Consider the following 18,446-nt stretch of genomic DNA (forward strand, 5'->3'; position numbering starts at 1 on the left):
CGAGCATGGCGGCTCCAGGTCTGACATAGACCTGATGACGATGTGCGGCCAGCCAATCACTGTAGTGCCACAACCAACATGGCTACGGCATTACAGTGAGTGGCAGGCAATCCCTGCATGTTCATTGGCTCTCTAAAGAGCGCCAAACATGCAGGGAGGGGACCCGAGCTCCCGCCGAGCAACCCCGGAAATACTCTGCGAGCGCTGAGCGTGTCGAGCAGTGAGATGCTCGGGCGAGCACCGAGCAGTAGCGAACATGCTCGCTCATCACTAATGATTAAATGAACGCTCCAGGCCTCTTGTTTCCGAACATTGAATAGGTCGGTCTTCAGTCCTCAATATATCATCAGCCAGCGGAACTAGAAAATTATGCCATATCTAAAGCATGCAGCATTTTTAAAAACACTGTGAAAAAAAAACAACACACAAGCACAGCAAAAAAAAAATGTCAAAAATGTGCTGTTCATAATGTGTTTCATAATTCCCTATTTACTTGAAGCTGCAAAAAAATGTGCAAAAGAAAACACTAGTAAAAAAGTCTAAAAAAAAAAAGCTGATTTTGTTCCTAAAAATAAATAATTTAAACAAGCTGTCCATGATACCACCGTAAGGCCATGTGCACACATTAAGTATTTGGTGAGTTTTTTAGCTCAGTATTTATTAGCCGAAAACAGGAGTGGAACAATCAGAAGAAAAGTATAATAGAAACACGCCACCACTTCTGTATTTATCACCCACTCCTGGATTTGGATTACATATACTGAGGTAAAAACTCACCAAATACTCAACGTGTGCATGTGGCCTAAGGGTATGTGCATACAACGCCTTTTAAACTCAGACAAACCCAACAAGTTTATTAAGCTGAAGATTCATCAAGAAACTGGTGTTTTTATGTGTTTGCACTGATTTTTTTCCTCTTATATATGCGTACGTCTGTTATTTGCCTCAACATTCTAAAATAACGAATTTTACAAAAAAATTAAACTGGTGTTTTTTTTCCTGTAGCATTTTCTGTGTCATTTTTTCGGTTGTTTTCTTGGAGGGTTTTTCCATCGCTTTTGTAATGTCTTTCTTTCTGTCGTTTTTCCAGTCACTTTTTTTTTCACTTCATTGAATAATAGCAGCTTTTTAAGCAAAAAAGCTATGGCAAATCCCTCCAAAAGACATACAGGCGTCTTCCGAGTGTCTTTCGAGCTTTTCCGTTGACTTGTTTGGAAAGTACTGAGCATCTCCGGAACAGAAAACGGCAGAAGAATGGACCTGTTACTTCTTTTAGTCGCTTGAAACCTGAAATAGCTAAGACATTCAAAAGCCTGAACATATAAATAGCAACTCATTCTAACATAGAATTGCATATATTTATTTTTAGCTTATTTCTGTTTTCTTGAGTGATTCTGATTTTTCAGACGGCTTCCGTGACGGATTCCGCCTGAAAAGGACATCAAGTGTACATAACCTACATGTAGTAATACCAAAGTACAACAGACATAAAGGTTTCCCCTGATATAACAAGCATTCTATTAGTTTTGCTTTAGTCAGAATGCTTTTTAGAAAAGAGGTACATCTAATATATATAATCCCGTCTATCTGGCTGTCCTTCTGTCCAGGAAATCCCACGTCGCTGATTGGTCCGGCCGCGGCCAATCAGCGACGCGGGATTTCAGAAAAAGATGGCGGCCGTTAGCGGCTCATCTGCCGCACGGAGGTCAGCGGCGATGCAGCCGGGAGATGACCGGCGCCAGCCGGTCATCTCCCGGCTGCTCGCAGCAGAACTACCCGGACCGGCGGTGCCGCTGACCTCCATGCGGCAGTCGGGAGATCAGTGGCTAGGGCCTCTGATCTCCCGACGGCAAGTGTGAAGGGAGGACCGGGGAGCGGCGCCGCCGGTCGGGTTACTTCTGATGCGAGCAGCCGCTCGCCAATTGCCAGCCGCGACCAATCAGCGATGTTGGCGCCAAATTTAAGCACCGCTCTGCTGATTGGTCGTGGCCGGCGGCCGCGACCAATCAGCGATGTTGGCGCCAAATTTAAACACCGCTCTGCTGATTGGTCGTGGCCGGCGGCCGCGCCCAATTAGCGATGTTGGCGCCAAATTTAAACACTGCTCTGCTGATTAGTCGTGGCCATTCAACTGTATTGGCGCCAAATTTAAACACCGCTCTGCACAGAGGTCAGCGGCGATGCAGCCGGGAGACGACCGGCGCTAGCCGGTCATCTCCCGGCTGCTCGCAGCAGAAGTACCCCGACCGGCGGCGCCGCTGACCTCCATGCGGCTACCATCGGGAGATCAGTGGCTAGGGCCGCTGATCACCCGACGGCAAGTGTGAATGGAGGACCGGGGAGCGGCGCCGCCGGTCAGGATACTTCTGCTGCGAGCAGCCGGTCATCTCCCGGCTGCTCGCAATGGAAGTACCCGCACAGGCAGCGCCGCTCCCCGGTCCTCACTAATACGATTCGCCGGCCGCGACCGATCAGCGATATTGGCACCAAATTTAAACACCGCTTTGCTGATTGGTCGCGGTCGCCGGCGGCGACCAATCAGCATTTTTGGTGCCAAATGTAAACACCGCTCTGCTGATTGCGCCCGGTCGGCCGCATACATATTCTAGAATATCCGATGCGTTAGAATCGGGCCAACATCTGGTGGGAATATAATCGCCAGTAAATGAAAATTGCCCTAAAAGACATTGGGGGCGATTCGCTGGTCTTGATGAGGGGGCATTTTGGAGCAGGTACTCAGGATTCATTAAGAGGCTAAAGCCTCTTAGGGTATGTGGGCACGATCAGTATTTTGTCCTGAAATTTCTGCAGCGTTTCTGCACCTCTTGGCAGCAAAAACGCTGCAGAAATTCCATACGTTTTTGGTGCGTTTTTTTGTGCATCTTTGCCTGCGTTTTTACCATGCGTTTTTGCCAGTGCATGACATAGAAAAAACTCAGGCAAAAACACACAAAGAATTGACATGCTGCAGATTTAAACGCACATGAAATCCTATTAGGAAAATTCTTGATCATGTGCACAGATCTTCAAAATTCTCATAGGCAATGCTAGGATAAGGATTAACATGTGTTTTTGGGGCCAATTCTGTGCGGAAAAAACGCATAAAAAACACACCATGTGCACATAGCCTACATGTATCAGGCGAGGTGCATAGTGGCGTGCCCTCCCAACAAATCGTATTTCAGCTCCTGCTGGAGTAAGATTTGTGTTGTAGCAAAATCCACCACTCGTCACGAATTTGACAAATGTGGTCGCCCACTCCTGCTCCACCCACTTTACTGGGGTAAGAATGGTGTGAAAATGTCAGACGTCACTTTTTTTTTTGAACAACCTCATGCTGTGCAAAAAACTTCAACTTTTCAGAGCTATATATATAATTATTATTTAGTTTATTTCTTTTTTATTCTTATTTATTTATTTTATTATTTATTTATTTATTTTAAGCTGAATAAACTACTATTTAATAACAATATTTTTCATTGTAGATGATAAGAATTTGTGCAGAATTAGAGAGTCAGCACACACTGACATGCTATCAAGCCAGAGGCATTCCCCGGGCCATTGTTTGGTTTAGTTCTTTTCATTTCTGAGTGGTTTGGTTTTTTTCAGTGCACTGGTTGTTTGTTTTACTATTTAGTGTTTTTTCCCTTGCTGCCATTTCGAAGGGAAGAGGGGACAAAACAATCATTTTCCTTCAACCACTTGAGCAGCTGCATGTCAGGAAGTTACTGACAAAGCAATGGCAATGAATGTTACGTGGGATCCTAACAAATAACACGTGGCTCTGGAGCTGAATCGTGGGAAGGGCACATCGGATAGCTTCGGATCTCTTGTCTAACTTTGGAACACTAGGAGGCTGTCGGAATTAACTCCTGGCCAGGGGATATGAACCTGCTACTGCAGCCTGCTAATTAGTTTTCTGCCCAGACAATGAAACATTGTGTATGCCAAGCAGGTGTCTCTGGCACCGTCCCATGATCCTGAATGGTGAAACCGTATAGGAGCATGGGAGGGGGAGACTTTAACTACACCAAGAAGTTTCAAGTGAAATATTTGTGTATTTTATTAGTAGATTATTTTGGCTTTTTTTTTCTTAAAGGGAATCTGTTAGCAGGTTTTTGTTACTCCATCTGAGAGCAGCATGATGTAGGGGAAGAGACCCTGATTCCAGCGATGTCATTTACCTTACTGGGTGCTGCCGTTTTAATTAAAAACTGTTTTCTCTGCTGCAAATCGAGCAGTTCTCTGAATGCTGAGCTCTGTATAACTCCACCCACATCACTGATTGGGAGCTTTCTGTGTACACTGTGCATAGGCAGAAAGATGCTAATTGGAAATGGGTGCGGAGTGATAGAGAGCTTATGAATATGAAGGACTACATTGTAGCAGGTCCTAGTCCTCTAGTGATAATCTCCTGTGATTTTATATAAACTACAGCAAGCAACCCAGTAAGCGACACATCACTGGAACCAGGGTCTCTGTCTCTACATTATGCCGCTCTCAGAATAAGTAGCAAAAACCTGGTGACAGATTCCGTTTGATGCCTTGCCTATGAATTCAGTTGCTTTTTAATTATTCTAAAGTCAATGTAATTATTGTATTTAGTTGGTTAGAACTTAAAGGGTTTGTGTCAGGTTTTTAAGCTATTCCCTATCGGATCCATAGGATAGGAAATAACTGACTGATCGATAGGGGAACCCAACGCTTGGACCCCTTTCTGAACATGTGCACATTCGCTCCATTCATTCTCTAAGGGACTGCCGGAGATACCCAAGAGCTGAACTCAGCTATCTCCAACAGTTACATAGAGAATGAAAGGAGGTCAAGTGCGCTCGATCGATCCCTGCTAAACTTCAACTGCAAAATCACATTCTAGGTATCCTGATGGGTCCCAGCTGTTGGACCCCAGGGATCAGTAAATTATTCATTATTCATATGGATAGAGGATAACCTAAAAACTTGATACAAACCCTTTAATTTGACCTGCCATGTTTTTCATCTAAATCTAGTCCAAATCTCCAGTTCCTTAAAATGAAATTCTGATTTAAGGCGCTTTCATAAATGTAAATAATAAAAAAGGTTTCAATTATGTATTTATTTATTTTAAGTGAAACATTTTAGCAACATTTTACCAAATTTATCAGAAGATTGCTAATATAGCATAATGTTATTATTGCATATGCTTCAAGAAAATGCAACTGCACTTTCACAAAACTTTTGACCTAGTAAAATAGTATCATCATTTTTAAGGTTGAAGGTAGACATAAGTCCATCAAATTAAACCCCGACCCTAACATGTTGACATGTCAAAGAGATATGACAGAAGTTGTGATCAGTGGGGTACGCATGCTGAGACCCCCATGATCACTAAAATGAGGGGCAAAAGTGCTCATTCAAGACTTCTCTCCTCGAAGACTGAAGATGGACTCAGACAAAAATCTATGAGCCCATTATCAGTCTCTGAGGAACGCAGTCTATGACTGCATCTGCCTCTTGTTGTCAGTGGTCAGATGGGTCTCTATTTTGCCAATAATCCATATGTTGAACGTTTTATAAAAGGGCAGATATGTAGGTAAAATATATTTCTAAAGCTAAAAGTATAACTTTCAAATGTCCACAATCCGGGACATCAAGTGACTGCTGATGCCAATTAGAAGCTACTGAGCAGTTGCTGTCTTCACTTTCTTTTCTAGCTAAAAGAGAGATGTAGTGGACGACCTCTTCAGAGGGAATATATTGTCAGAAAATGACCTGTTGTTAAATCAGGTTTTGGTATAACATGTATTTTTTTTAAATCATTTTGCCATTTTTTTTTATAATGTGATCTTTATTCAAAAACAAAATTAGTTATCTTACAATTTGCACACTGTCCACTGGGGCTTTAGACTCATACTTCTTGTCCTATTAGGGAGAGTTTACAGCAGTTTCCTTATCATCAGAGGCAGGATTACAATGACAGGTAACACCTCTATGCACAGCTTGATAACACAGCATCCGCCAATCACAATAGTCGATGTCACAGCTGACCCTGCTCCCCAGTGGTGTAACTTGAAACTTATGGGCCCCAAATGCGCAATTTTCAATGGAGCCCCCAAGTAACACAGGTCATTAAAGGGGTTGCCTGGTCCAAACCGATAAGTCTGCAGTCACTATGTGTGACTGAAGACTTATAAATCCCCTGAGCATACGAACTGTGCACTTCGGGGATTCGCCGGTTTCAGACTCGGGACTGGAGGGTATGTATGAGTTATACATACTCCAAGCCAGTGGGCGTGGCCTCGCTCAATACACTTGTATGGAGCGAGGCCATGTCCTCTAGTTGGCCAATCCCACTAGACGGCTGCATCCCTAGACTGGGCGCAGCCTCGGCACAATACAAGTGTATGGAGCAGGGTCACACCCACTGGCCGGGAGTATGTATAACTCATACATACCCTCCATTCCCGGGTTTCATACCGGTGAATCCCTGAAGTGCACAGTGTGTGCGCAGGGTGGATTCATAAGTCTGCAGTTACACAGAGTGACTGCAGACTTATCAGTTTGGACAGGACAACCCCTTTAATAGTAATTATCTTTTCATATGGGTCAAAGGGAATTTTGGGGCTCCCTAGTCTCCAAGGCCTGGATGTGATTGCAACCCCTGCACCTATTATAATTATGCCCCCGCTGCTCCCCCTCTCTTCAGAAATAAATTACACTTTGCACACGCTCATTAGAGGCTTCAATACTAAAAATAGGGTTAGAATATGTTAATTTCTGGTTATATACTTGTGGATTTTCTGAAACAACAAGAAGTTAGAGTTTAAAAAAGCCCCAGTGGCCAATTGCGAATTTGCAACATTTCTAATTTTGTTTAATAATATGTAACATCTGATAAAGATTCTTACTTAAAGGTATCTATCCACGTATAAATTTCATTAGTTTGATGAAGCCTTATAATAATTACATGTGAGGCTTATATTGTATTAAAGTTTTGCAATTACTTGTGGAAAATCAATTAAAGCCAGAGGAACAATTGTATGCAAGGTGTCATCAGCTTTAAAAAAAAAATTCTCAAAATGTAACATCTTACGACATTTCTTCCACACATTTTCTGAATAGTTATCTCCGTCCTACTTTTGCTGCAATCCAAATTTTTATAAATGCCATAATCTGTCCCAAAAGAACTCCAAAAGTTTTACTCAGATTTGACCCTTGAGACCATTTTAGTAAGTTTGTAAACTCCACTGATCTCTATTGCTAAAGATCACAATTTCATTCTCTTTTCAGAGTCACACAAATGGGAGGCTTTGTCTCAGACTGGTAGCACATAATTACCCATTGTTGCCGCTATTAGAAAGTAGGAGTCCTCTATGACCGGCCATTCTGGGATTCATTGCTGCACACACATTACACAGTGTTCTCAGTATCAGTTACTTGGCAGGAGGTCACAAGCTCTGAGAGTTTAGATTTCTCACAGAATAGATGTGATTTTGCTTTACGCTTTATGTTCAATAGCATCCACAATGTCCAATATTACACCTGCGGGAAGTCATTGTGGACCATTGAAAGGGCATTGGCATCTGGAGTGTAAATACATTGAACATCTATCGAACTTGAAAAGTGATGAATTAGGGTTGTATGATACTGATATGTAAGACGTATAAAGAAAATGTATTTTATTATTCTATGCTAATAGATTTAGAATGGGTCAAACTTCATTGTTACTGTATCGGTCTAACAAAATTGATTTTGGTCATTTCCAACTGATATATTAAAACGCATATGTGCTATATAGTTACATAGTTACATAATAAGTAAAAATATATACAACTCGGCCAAGTTTAAACAGTAGTGTTGCCCTAAAAATTTTTATTTGAGGAAGAAGCCTAATGATGAAGACCCACGGTACCAATTATATATATGGACAGGTGATAGATATTGCTATATACATGCCATAAATCTTGTTTTAGGATATGAAACTTATAGTCCCCTATTCATCAAACAGTTTTTGCTAATGTAAACTTGCCTGAAATATTGCAACATTTTTTGCTCAACTCGTAATTGTGCAAAAATGTTGAGACTTTTGGTGTTCTTAGGCTAGGTCCACCATTGAGGCTTAACTGAGTGGGGTCGTGGCTGAGTACGGATGACAAATTCATTATTACTTATTGCAAAAGTGTCATAAATGTCAACAAAAATGTACTTCACTCTCTGACCAGAGTACATTTCTTGCGATGGTGCAAGGCCACTGAAAGATGTGCCAAGTTCATTAAGTGGTGTACGCCTCTTAATGAATTTGGCGCATCTTTCTCCAGTGCATTCTTCATCGAGACTGGCATACAAATTGTCAGTCTTGATGAATTAAGGTTATAGTGTTTTACGTTCTATTATGATCTGGATAATCAGAAATAACCAATCTCAATACATTTATTACACTCTTGTATTTCCAGGTGCCGCCAGCACACTTCAATAAAACCAGTATGGCAGAGGTGATATCTGAAAAGACAGAATCCCTTCGGTCTGGGTTACAAGAACAGTATGAAGCTGATTTCCAGCATGCCCTGGTACAGATAAAAGACACCATACGAGAGACAGAGGGTTTAGACATTAAGGAAACACTACAAGACCAGATTCGGCAATGGTTCATAGAATGCAGGTAACTATGAATCTGGTGTACAGGATCTTATGACAGAGAGAAATGACAGACTATATCAATTTAAATGTTTTTTTTGTTGTAAGCTTTCATTTTTCGATAAAAGTGAATCTATGACAAATTTCCATGTCTTAGAGTACTTAAAAGGGCTGTCCAATTCAAATAATATTTTCTTGTCAGAAAGGTCGCTGAACAATAAAAGTTAATCACTATTACCACAACCAGGTGTTGCTAAGGCCTGCTGATCACTGCATCCAGTTTCTAAGCCTGGTGGAAGGAAACCTTCTCCACTCCAGTGATAGCTCCTGTCTTCTGCTGTAGTCCTGCTGTGTCTGTCCTTCTATGTCTACATGGAGGCGTCATGCTGCCAAGGCAGTCAATGCCTAAAGATGTTATCTCTTATCATGGACCGTGGCTTACGGCTGTTTGTTGCTGTATTATTGACTCTATTCCTGACTGTAGAACTTGGCTCGGACCTTGACCTCGGCTTTGTTCTTGGATTAGGATTATGTCCCAACCTTTCATTTTGACACTTGGTTCTTATGTCACCCCTGCCCCAGTTTGTTACATCCCGCCGCTATTTTATTGAAAGCCCTAGCCGTGTTACTGACATTTCTTTATTTTCTTTTCTACAGTGTGTAACTACCACCAATCATGAGTATTCTAGGTACCATAACATGAGAATCTGACCAGAGAAGGCCATACCTTCTTGTGGGGTTAATAGTCAAAAATGAGTCCTTCGACTCAGAATCCCAGTCTAGCCAGTGTCACCCAACTTCAGCTAAGAGCTTCCACTTATCTATGAGAAATGTGACAATTATAAAATGTTCTGCTGTAAAGAACCCAAGTTATCAGCTATGATTTGTTAGTCAAACTGCCTGTAAGTCTCTAATCACCTCACAGAGCCATCAGCTGAGGAATTAGGCGTTACACAGTACCTTTTGAAATTTATGGATTGTCTGTGCAATAAAGAACAGATCACAGGAGTGAGAGACAGGAGCATAACTATAGTAGGAGCATTCACACCTGGACCAGGAGCCCAGGGGAGCCAAAAGGTCCATTGTCCCCATTTGAAAAATCCACTACTATTAAGGATCTTTGATGTTGGAGATTTGATTTGGAGCCCAAAAGCTTCAAGTTATGCCACTGTTGAGAGATACACTTTGTAGATGCCTTCAGCTGTGGCTTATAGATGAAGATCTAGAACAAGGAATTCACCTCTATATTAACTAAAAAATTACCTATAAAGGTTCATGAAACTAGTTTTCCTTAACTAGACAACCCCTTCAAGTTTGGCCCTAGGCACAAACGTAAAGAAGTTGTCCACTACTTGGACAACTCCATCTCATACCCCGCGCTTGGCCCCGATAAAATAAAATAGCTTATACTCACCTGCCGTGCTTTCGCCGTTCCAGCGGTGTTGGCACTCGTTCTCTCTGGGGCTGTCGTGCGGTTGTTGTGACACGTGACCCCGGCGCCCAATCAGCGCTGGCATCACTGTCTCGCCTTCGTACGAATTGAACATGAAGAGGAAGTGAGAGATCAGCTGCAGCCCGGACTTCCTCTTCATGTTTAATTCAACAGGAAGTGGGGACAGTGACGCCGGCACGGATTGGGTGAAGGAGTATGAGAAGAGGTTGTCCTAGTAGTGAAAAACCCCTTCAAAAACTAGCTTTTGACCAGAGATATGGAGCTTTACCTTTCCGCAAAGTTGCAGTTACCTGGATAGAGCAACTCCACAGATTCTGTACGTAAAGCATAAATTTAACATAATAATTGAGCTGCACATAACCCAACTGTAACTATAGGAGACTTCAACAAATGTGGAAGATTTATTATTTAAACACCGATAACGGAAACTTTTGTGTCCAGAATGAATGCCATATTTATGAAGCTCTTGTGCCACTTTTTCAGACTCATCCAAATTTGTCTGCAAAACTTGCCACATTAATTTAAATTTTCTACCATTTTTTTTGCTTAGAAATTTGACAGAAACCAATGTTAGGTCTGATTTTTCAGCCCGTGCTCTATTGGTGCACTCTGCACAATGGAGAAATGAACGCATGTATGTCTATTGCAACAAAAGCAATGCAAATGTGCACTGCATGAGCATATACAAGGTATTCTAAGCTTTTGTTTGATGAATCCATAAAAAGTATATATACTTTGATTTCATCAGATTTTGAAGTAAATCACAATTTTATAAAGGACAGTGCCCATAATATATGTCATTAACAAGCTGACTGGGGAATATGACTGCTGAAAGCGTATTTGTGGCAACTGTACTCAGCATCCCTGTTGTCATGATTTCATCATGTCATTATTGTAAATGACAGCCCAGTTGTCCAATCTGGCCAGGCCTGTGGGGTTTCCTTTAGGTGTCACCCTTACAGGATGATTACCTGGCTATTTACCAGGCTGGCAATGATTAGACCATTGTCAGTTGTAGCCTTGCTCGATATTGTGTTAGCTTTGTGCTCCATGTTCTGATACACTGATCTTTGTTCATGGACCTTGGATTTGCCTTTTGATTATTTGTTCGTATTACCCCTTTTGCCTTTGACGCACTCTTATCTTAGTTACCTGACCCCGGACTTTGTCTCTGACTATCCGTTTGGCTTATCCCTTTGCCTTTGATGTACCCTCCTGGCGTTTCACCTTGGACTCCTTGACTCCTTGACTCCTCACGGCTTTTCTGTGAGACGTGACTCAGCCTCACACCTTTTCTATGTAGCAGTGAGAATAGCAGAGAGGCATTTGGCCTTGCAGAAATCACAGATTACAATTAAAAATGTATGTATACTTTTTAGTGAGAGAAAAAAAAAACAAATCAGGAAAAAGCTATTCATCTGAAAACCTCTCACAAATCTTCACTATATATAGGACCACACACTTTGTCAAAACCACTTATATGCATATTTGATACCCCTATAAAGTTTAGAAGTTGCTGAATATGATTTGTGGTATGTTTAGTTGGTAAAATAATTGTCCATATATGTAAATTATTTTTATCTTAAAAGACTTTTGCGTCTGGTTCCAGACATTATGAACCTTTCATGTCCTGAAATGAAAATAATATGCTCATATGCCAATACAACATAATTTTATAAGCAATGTAAGCATAAAATAATAGTCAGACCAACCAACCACTTTTACAAGAAAATATGTAGATATGCTAACCCGTCGTTCTGATGCAAAATATTCGGGACATCTACATTTTTGTATTAGAGCCAGAACATGCAAACCTCCCAGGATTCAACTGAACCAAATGTAGATTAACATGGAGTCCTACAGTCACCTAAATTTACTTCAGATGAACCACGGTTTCAGTTGTTGCAGCCGTAATACTAATGCTACAATGTTCTTGTATGAAAGATACCTGAAAATGGCCTAATTAAGATAAAAAAAAATGCACTATCTTCAGTACCATGGAGAGATACTTACCAACATTTAAATTGCCCAATTTGATCTATTTCTGCTCCATCCCAGAAATGCCCTTCAGATGCCCAGTTTTGGACAAAGATTTCATCAACCCTTCCTTCTGTGTGGTCCGGTTCACAATATTGTAGTGCCAAAGGGATTCAATGACTAGCATCAGATCTCTAAAAACATGAAGAATTGATACGGTATATGCACAAAAGGATTTTATAAGGCGGATTCCATCGCAGAACCCGCCTGAAAAACCTATCGTAAAACTTTCAAAAGAATAAACAAAAGCAAATGTAAAAACAACTCGCTGTTTATATGTTCAGACTTTTGAACGTCTTTTAACCATTTCAGCTTTCTAAAAACGACAAACGGTTAAAAGAAGTAACATGTCCATTCTTATGGCGTTTTCCGCTCGAAAGATACTTTATACTTTACAATAAAAGTCAATAGAAAAGCTCAAAAGATGCCCTGGAAGATGACCAGGTGGTTTTTGGAGCGTTTTGCCATCGGATTTGCTTAATTAAAACTGCAAGCGGTTTCTTCATTATTCAATGAAGTGAAAAAAAAAGACTTCACAAAAACCATTGGAAAACTCTCCCATAAAATCTCGGCAGCCAAAAACGTAGGAAAAATGCTCAGGAAATTACCCAAAAAATGACACAAAGGACGCTTTCCTGAGGCATCTACTGCTTGAAAAACTCACGACATTGTTTGCACATAGCCAGACAAAATATATTAGAAAACCTAGTATGTTTTTGTAAAATTGTTTATGGTTTTTTTTTACATTTTCTAAGTTCTAAAGTTAGTGGACTGACAAAATCTAACTCATATTTCACAGAAAAAAATAGCCAACTGCGAACTCACTTCCGTGTTAATACCAGAAGGATGCAAAGTCCACCAAGCCCACAAGTCCACTTGGGTCAATAAAGTCCATAGTAATGTGTAACAACATTTATGAGGTTCTTCAAAGATTATTCACAATTTATTCCATCAGCAAACCAATAAAACATATAATCTTTCTACACTCACAATCCTTTTGTACTTGACAAGGACCCTTCTGAGAGTCAAAACGTGGTATTTTTTTCTGGTATGCTGATGGAATAAGTGTTAATAATCTTCGAAGAACCCCCTGGATGTTGTCACATTTTTACTTCCCTCCTCATGTACAGTGGAGGTTATCTGAATTAAATTTGCAGTTTCCAAAAACTAAGCAAAGTCAGAAAACAACAGAAATCTTAAATATTATATTCCCAAATGTCCAATTTTTTGGTTCAGTTAATTTAGTATTTATGGCAGGCAAAGGGTGGGGAAGAGTTTTGAAAACGCAGATGCAGTAATGATGAGTATCAGCAGTTTCTTGAGATCCTTCATAGCACAATTAGTATCTCGGTGCTTATTAGGTTGCAGAAGTGAATATATTACTGTCTTTGACGTGACTTGTTATTCCCAACACTAAGGAGCTCAATTTCAAAATGTTCCCTTTTCAGGAAAGGCCAGGTCATAAGTCGTTCTTTTAGACATACAGTAGTAGGCAATCAAAACACGGCTAATGTTGGGCAGTCTTATCATTATTACACCATGAGGATTTATTGCATCAGGTGATTGAAACACTTGAGATTCAACAGTAATTATGAAGAAGCATTAAGCTCTCAACATCTATGACAAGGACTGCATTAGTCGAGCTATAAAAGTATGCATTATACAGTCCATACAGGGGCATGTAAAGCTGTCAGTAATTTAAGTGTTTACCTCTTTGGACAATTGATACTGGTTAGCAGGGGGCTTTGACAATGAGGTGATCGTAAAGTGCCCCCCTGCTTTGACCCCCAGTGTTTAGCTGTAATCTGGAGGGAATCTTTCAGTAAGTGATCAATCTTCCTGCAGTGCCCCCACAGGGGACACTATGTATTACACAGTTCTCACAGTAATGCAGAACAGGACAGGACCTTCAGAGCAAGAGAAGTTCGTTGTAACCTCTCTACCCTGGCCAAGAGATGAGAATCCTTAGCAAAGCATTCCCCTCTATTAACTCAGAATTCTATTATCACATATCTAAAAATTGGTTTTCTTAATTGGATTTCCCTTTTAAGTCAGATGCTATATGATGTATCGTATAAGTTATTTGTACAATGCTACCTGATAATATGAACCATTTTGCATGAACTTAAATTATTTTGTATCCCTTTGTGCATTTTGTGCTCATATGGCACAATTTATGAAATATTTGAGGGTATCTATGCTGTGACATATTTATTATAATATTATTATCTTATTATATTCAGAAATCTTGCGTAGTTTAATTATTGACATACCACAGACATGCAAGATAGTGTCAGCTTTTAATAGGAAATCAGTTGTATTGCCGGTAAGAATTGAAAAGAGTAGACTAGAAGACAACCGCTGGATCCTGAAAACAGTCAAACCTTATTACAAACCTTACCCTTGTTGGAATCTAAAGTTGACGTGTTAGTCAATACACTGGTGGATGCAGACAGAAAAGGGCCTTGGTAAAAGAACAGTATATGGGCCCTTTGATGTCCAATAGCTCATCATAATGCACAATTCAGCATGTTTTGAAGATGAAAATGGGCCCCTTGACCTTTGCACTACAACATACTGGATTCGGCAATGGACGGGCACTACAATGGCAAATTTGCAATTTTCACTCCGCAAACACCCATGAAGTCAAAATCGTCACTACACCTGTAGATAATTTCCCAGAGGGGTGTAGTTTCTAAAATGTATGTGAAGTCAGCAAACTATTCTACGATAATTTGTTCTCAAAGAGTCAAATAGTGCTCCTTACCTCCTGAGAATCGCCATGTGGCTAAGAAGTACTGTACAGCCACATATGGAGTATTGCCACGTTCAGCAGAAATTGTGTGAGAAATTTTAGAGCCATTTTTACCTATTTCCCAGTGTGAAAATGTAAAATCTGGGGCTAAAACAAAAGTTTTGTGGTAAAGATGTAATTATTTTTTCTTCACTGCTCAGTGGTATAAAATATTGTGAGTCATCTGTCTTGTCAATATGCTCACTGCACCCTTTGATAAATTCATTGAGAGGTGTTGCTTGTAAAATGGTGTCACTTATGGAGTGGTTCTGCTGTTCTGGCACCTCAGGAGCTCTGCCAATGTGACATGGCATCTTTAAACCATTCCAGCAAAATCTGACCTCCAATATGACATTTCTTCCCTTCTGAGCTTTGCACTGTGCCTCAAAGTAGTTTTTGACCAAATATGACGTATTGGCGTACTCAGTAGAAATTGGGCAACAAATTGTATGGTCCATTTTCTCCTATTATCCCTTTTAAAAATTGAAAACTTGGGGCCAAAGCAACATTTTTGTGGAAAAAATGGTAATTTTCCAATGACTCAGGACAATGATATACAATTCTGTGAATCACTCAGGGGTTAAAGAATGCTCACTACACCCCTAGATGAATTCCTCAAGAAGTGTAGCTTCCAAAATGGGGTCACTTGTGGGGGTTTCTGAAGTTTTGGCGTGTCAGGGGCTCTTCAAATGTGACATGGCATAATCAATTTATTCCAGCCAAAATTCCGCTCCAGAATTTATTGGCGCTCCTTCCCTTCTGAGCCCTGCTGTGTGCCCAAACAGTATTTTCCACCACATATAGGGCATCATCCTACTCAGGATAAATTGCACAACAGATTTTGGGGTCCATTTTCTCCTATTACCCTTGTTAAAAGGAAAAATTTGGGGCTAAAGCAACATTTTTGCAGGGAATTTTTTTTTTTTCATTTTCAACGTTATAAAATCCTGTGAAGCACCTGCGGGTTAAAAGTGTTCACCACACCTCTAGATAAACTCCTTGAGGGGTGTGGTTTCCAAAATGGGGCACTTGTGGGTGTTTCCACTGGTTAGGCACATCACAGGCTTTGCAAACGCGACATGGCGTCTGCTATCTATCCCAGCCAATTTTGCGCTCCAAAAGTTGAATGGTGCTTCTTCCCTTCTGAGCCCTGCCGTGCACCCAAACAGTAGTTTTGCACAACATATGGGGTATTTGTGTACTCAGGAGAAATTGCACAACAAATTTTGGGGTCCATTTTCTCCTTTTGAAAATGCAAAATGTGGGGTTAAAGCAATATTTTTTGTGGGAAAAAAGTTAAATTTTCATTTTTTTCCCTCCACATTGCTTTATTTCCGGTGAAGCCCAAAAGGCTTAAAAAACTTCTTGAATGTGGTTTTGAGCACTTTGAAGGGTGTAGTTTTTAAAATGGTGTCACTTTTGGGTATTTTCTGGCACATAGGCCCCTCAAAGTCACTTCAAATGGGATGTGGTCCCTAAAAAAATTAGTTTTGCATATGTTATTGGAAAAGTGAGAAATTGCTGATAAACTTTTCTAACTTCCTAACTTCTAACTTTCTAACAAAAAAAAATTGTGTTTCAAAAATGATGCTGATTTGAAGTAGGTATGTGGTAAATGTTATTTATTAACTATTTTGTGTGCTATAACTATTTGGTTTAAGGGCATAAAAATTAAAAGTTTGAAAATTGCAAAATTTTCTATTTTTTTGTCAAATTTTTGATCTTTTCATAAAAAAACGCAAATGTTATTGACCAAAATTTACCACTAACATGAAGTACAACGTGTCACGAAAAAACATTCTCAGAATCCCTGGGATATGTTGAAGCGTTCCAGTGTTATAACCTCATAAAGTGACACTGGTCAGAATTGAAAAAATTGGCCTGGTCAGGACGGTGAAAACAGCCTGGGGGTGAGGGGTTAAATGTGTCTGTAATGTTGTGTAGGTTCATTAAAACAATTACTGATCACCATTTTCCCGTTTTCAGTGCCTTAAGTTCCTCTTTTGGATCGCATGACCTTAAATCAGACTAGTTGGATCTTGTTCTGAGACTCCATAAGCTTAGATTGGTGGAAGTAGCACCACACTTCATGGTAGTCCTTGTATGAACTGAGGAGTGGTCAGTGATCCAAAAGAGGACCAAAAAGCCCAAAAGAAACGGACGCAGATGACAATCTAAATGTATTTTAAAGAAACTACTTTACACTACAGACACATTTGGAAGAGATTAGAGGGTGACATTTTTTTTCATGCAGTGCGTCTTTAAAGTATAATGATGCTTTCAAGCATTTTTCTTCAGAATAACCTGTCTGGTGTGTATAAATGAGAAAAAATACTACTGTATTTCTAGCCTTTATATGACTTGTATCCTGCATGTTCACACATTTTCCCCTCTGCAGGCTCTATCTCTTCATTTGCACATAACAACTGCTATGATGTATCCCCTACACATCTCAACCCACAGAGAGGGATTTCTGATTTTCATTCCTTAGTTAGCACACAGAGATAAGCAGCAGCAGCATATAGGAAATTATACAGCAGTACTAAATTGTATAGCTGTGGATTAGGCTCTGGGATGACATAAAATACTTGTTAGAAAGCTCAGATTGATTTTTATTTGTCTTCCTCTGCCTGTTTCCTCACTCTGCTCCTCACTCCTTTCTCTACCTTTTCCATAGAGTATAATAGACTTTGTAAATTGACACCGTCCTTTTATCTGAACATGTAGTTGAGTTGTTGTTTTTTTTAAATAGACGACACGTACAGGAGGCAGGGGTGAGCAGAAGAAATTGCTGATAAATTGGGAAAGTGAAAGATGTCTGATATATTACAAAGTTTGTTACATTTGCTACTATTGATTTATAAAAAGTTTGTTGAAAGTACAGTTCCCTTTTAAATATAGGTTCACTGGCTCTGATTTTTTGTGTATGATTAAAGATTTTATATTCCTGTCATCTGCCAGGATTGAAGAGGAGATTAAATACAGTATAAATTCACCTGCTCTAGTTTGTCTTTACACTAATGATAAAAAAAATGTCTTATATTCAGAGAGATGAAAGTAGACCGTATTGAACATTAATAGAGAGTTGTAATTATGCTAGGAAGTCAAGAAGTCAAGAATACAAAAAATCTTTATTGTTATTAGAATTTAATTTTGCCAAATTTTGCTTATTATTATATTCTGGTCCCTGAGTGACATCCTGCTCCTGAGCGGTATGTCACTCAAGTATCAGCGTGATTACTCTGCTTCTGTTGTGTAAAGAGAGCGCTGACTGCTCACAGCTCCTGACCCCACCACTTGACTTTAAACCAGAGGCTGTAAAAAGAATATAACTTCATTTTCCTTTTAGAGCCAAACATCACGCTAAAATGGTGAATATATTTTCGACTGTGTTTTCCAGCAGATTAGCGCTATGGCTGCAGGTATATTCCGTTCTTTTTTCCTTTTATTACAGGTTTCCTTTAAGCACAATTTAAGTAGAAGTTTTCATCTTTGGCTCATTTTTATGTTCACATGTAATATTTTTTCATAGTACTATTCGCTTTACTT

The 18,446-nt window shown here is 40.0% G+C and overlaps 1 protein-coding gene across 3 annotated transcripts in view; it reads left to right on the forward strand.

The window, feature by feature from the left end:
* The window catches only part of DRC11 (dynein regulatory complex subunit 11), a 330,184-nt gene that overhangs the window by 165,236 nt on the left and 146,502 nt on the right, over nucleotides 1–18,446 (forward strand). For all 3 annotated transcript variants that reach the window (XM_073646703.1, XM_073646704.1, XM_073646702.1), the window contains one exon: nucleotides 8,433–8,638. In XM_073646703.1, coding sequence (XP_073502804.1) covers nucleotides 8,433–8,638 — 206 coding nt within the window. The remainder of the gene's footprint in view (nucleotides 1–8,432; nucleotides 8,639–18,446) is intronic.

Source organism: Phyllobates terribilis, unplaced genomic scaffold, assembly GCF_046119375.1.
Source record: "Phyllobates terribilis strain yellow unplaced genomic scaffold, ASM4611937v1 Scaffold_9__5_contigs__length_417890890, whole genome shotgun sequence".
Lineage (NCBI taxonomy): Eukaryota > Metazoa > Chordata > Amphibia > Anura > Dendrobatidae > Phyllobates > Phyllobates terribilis.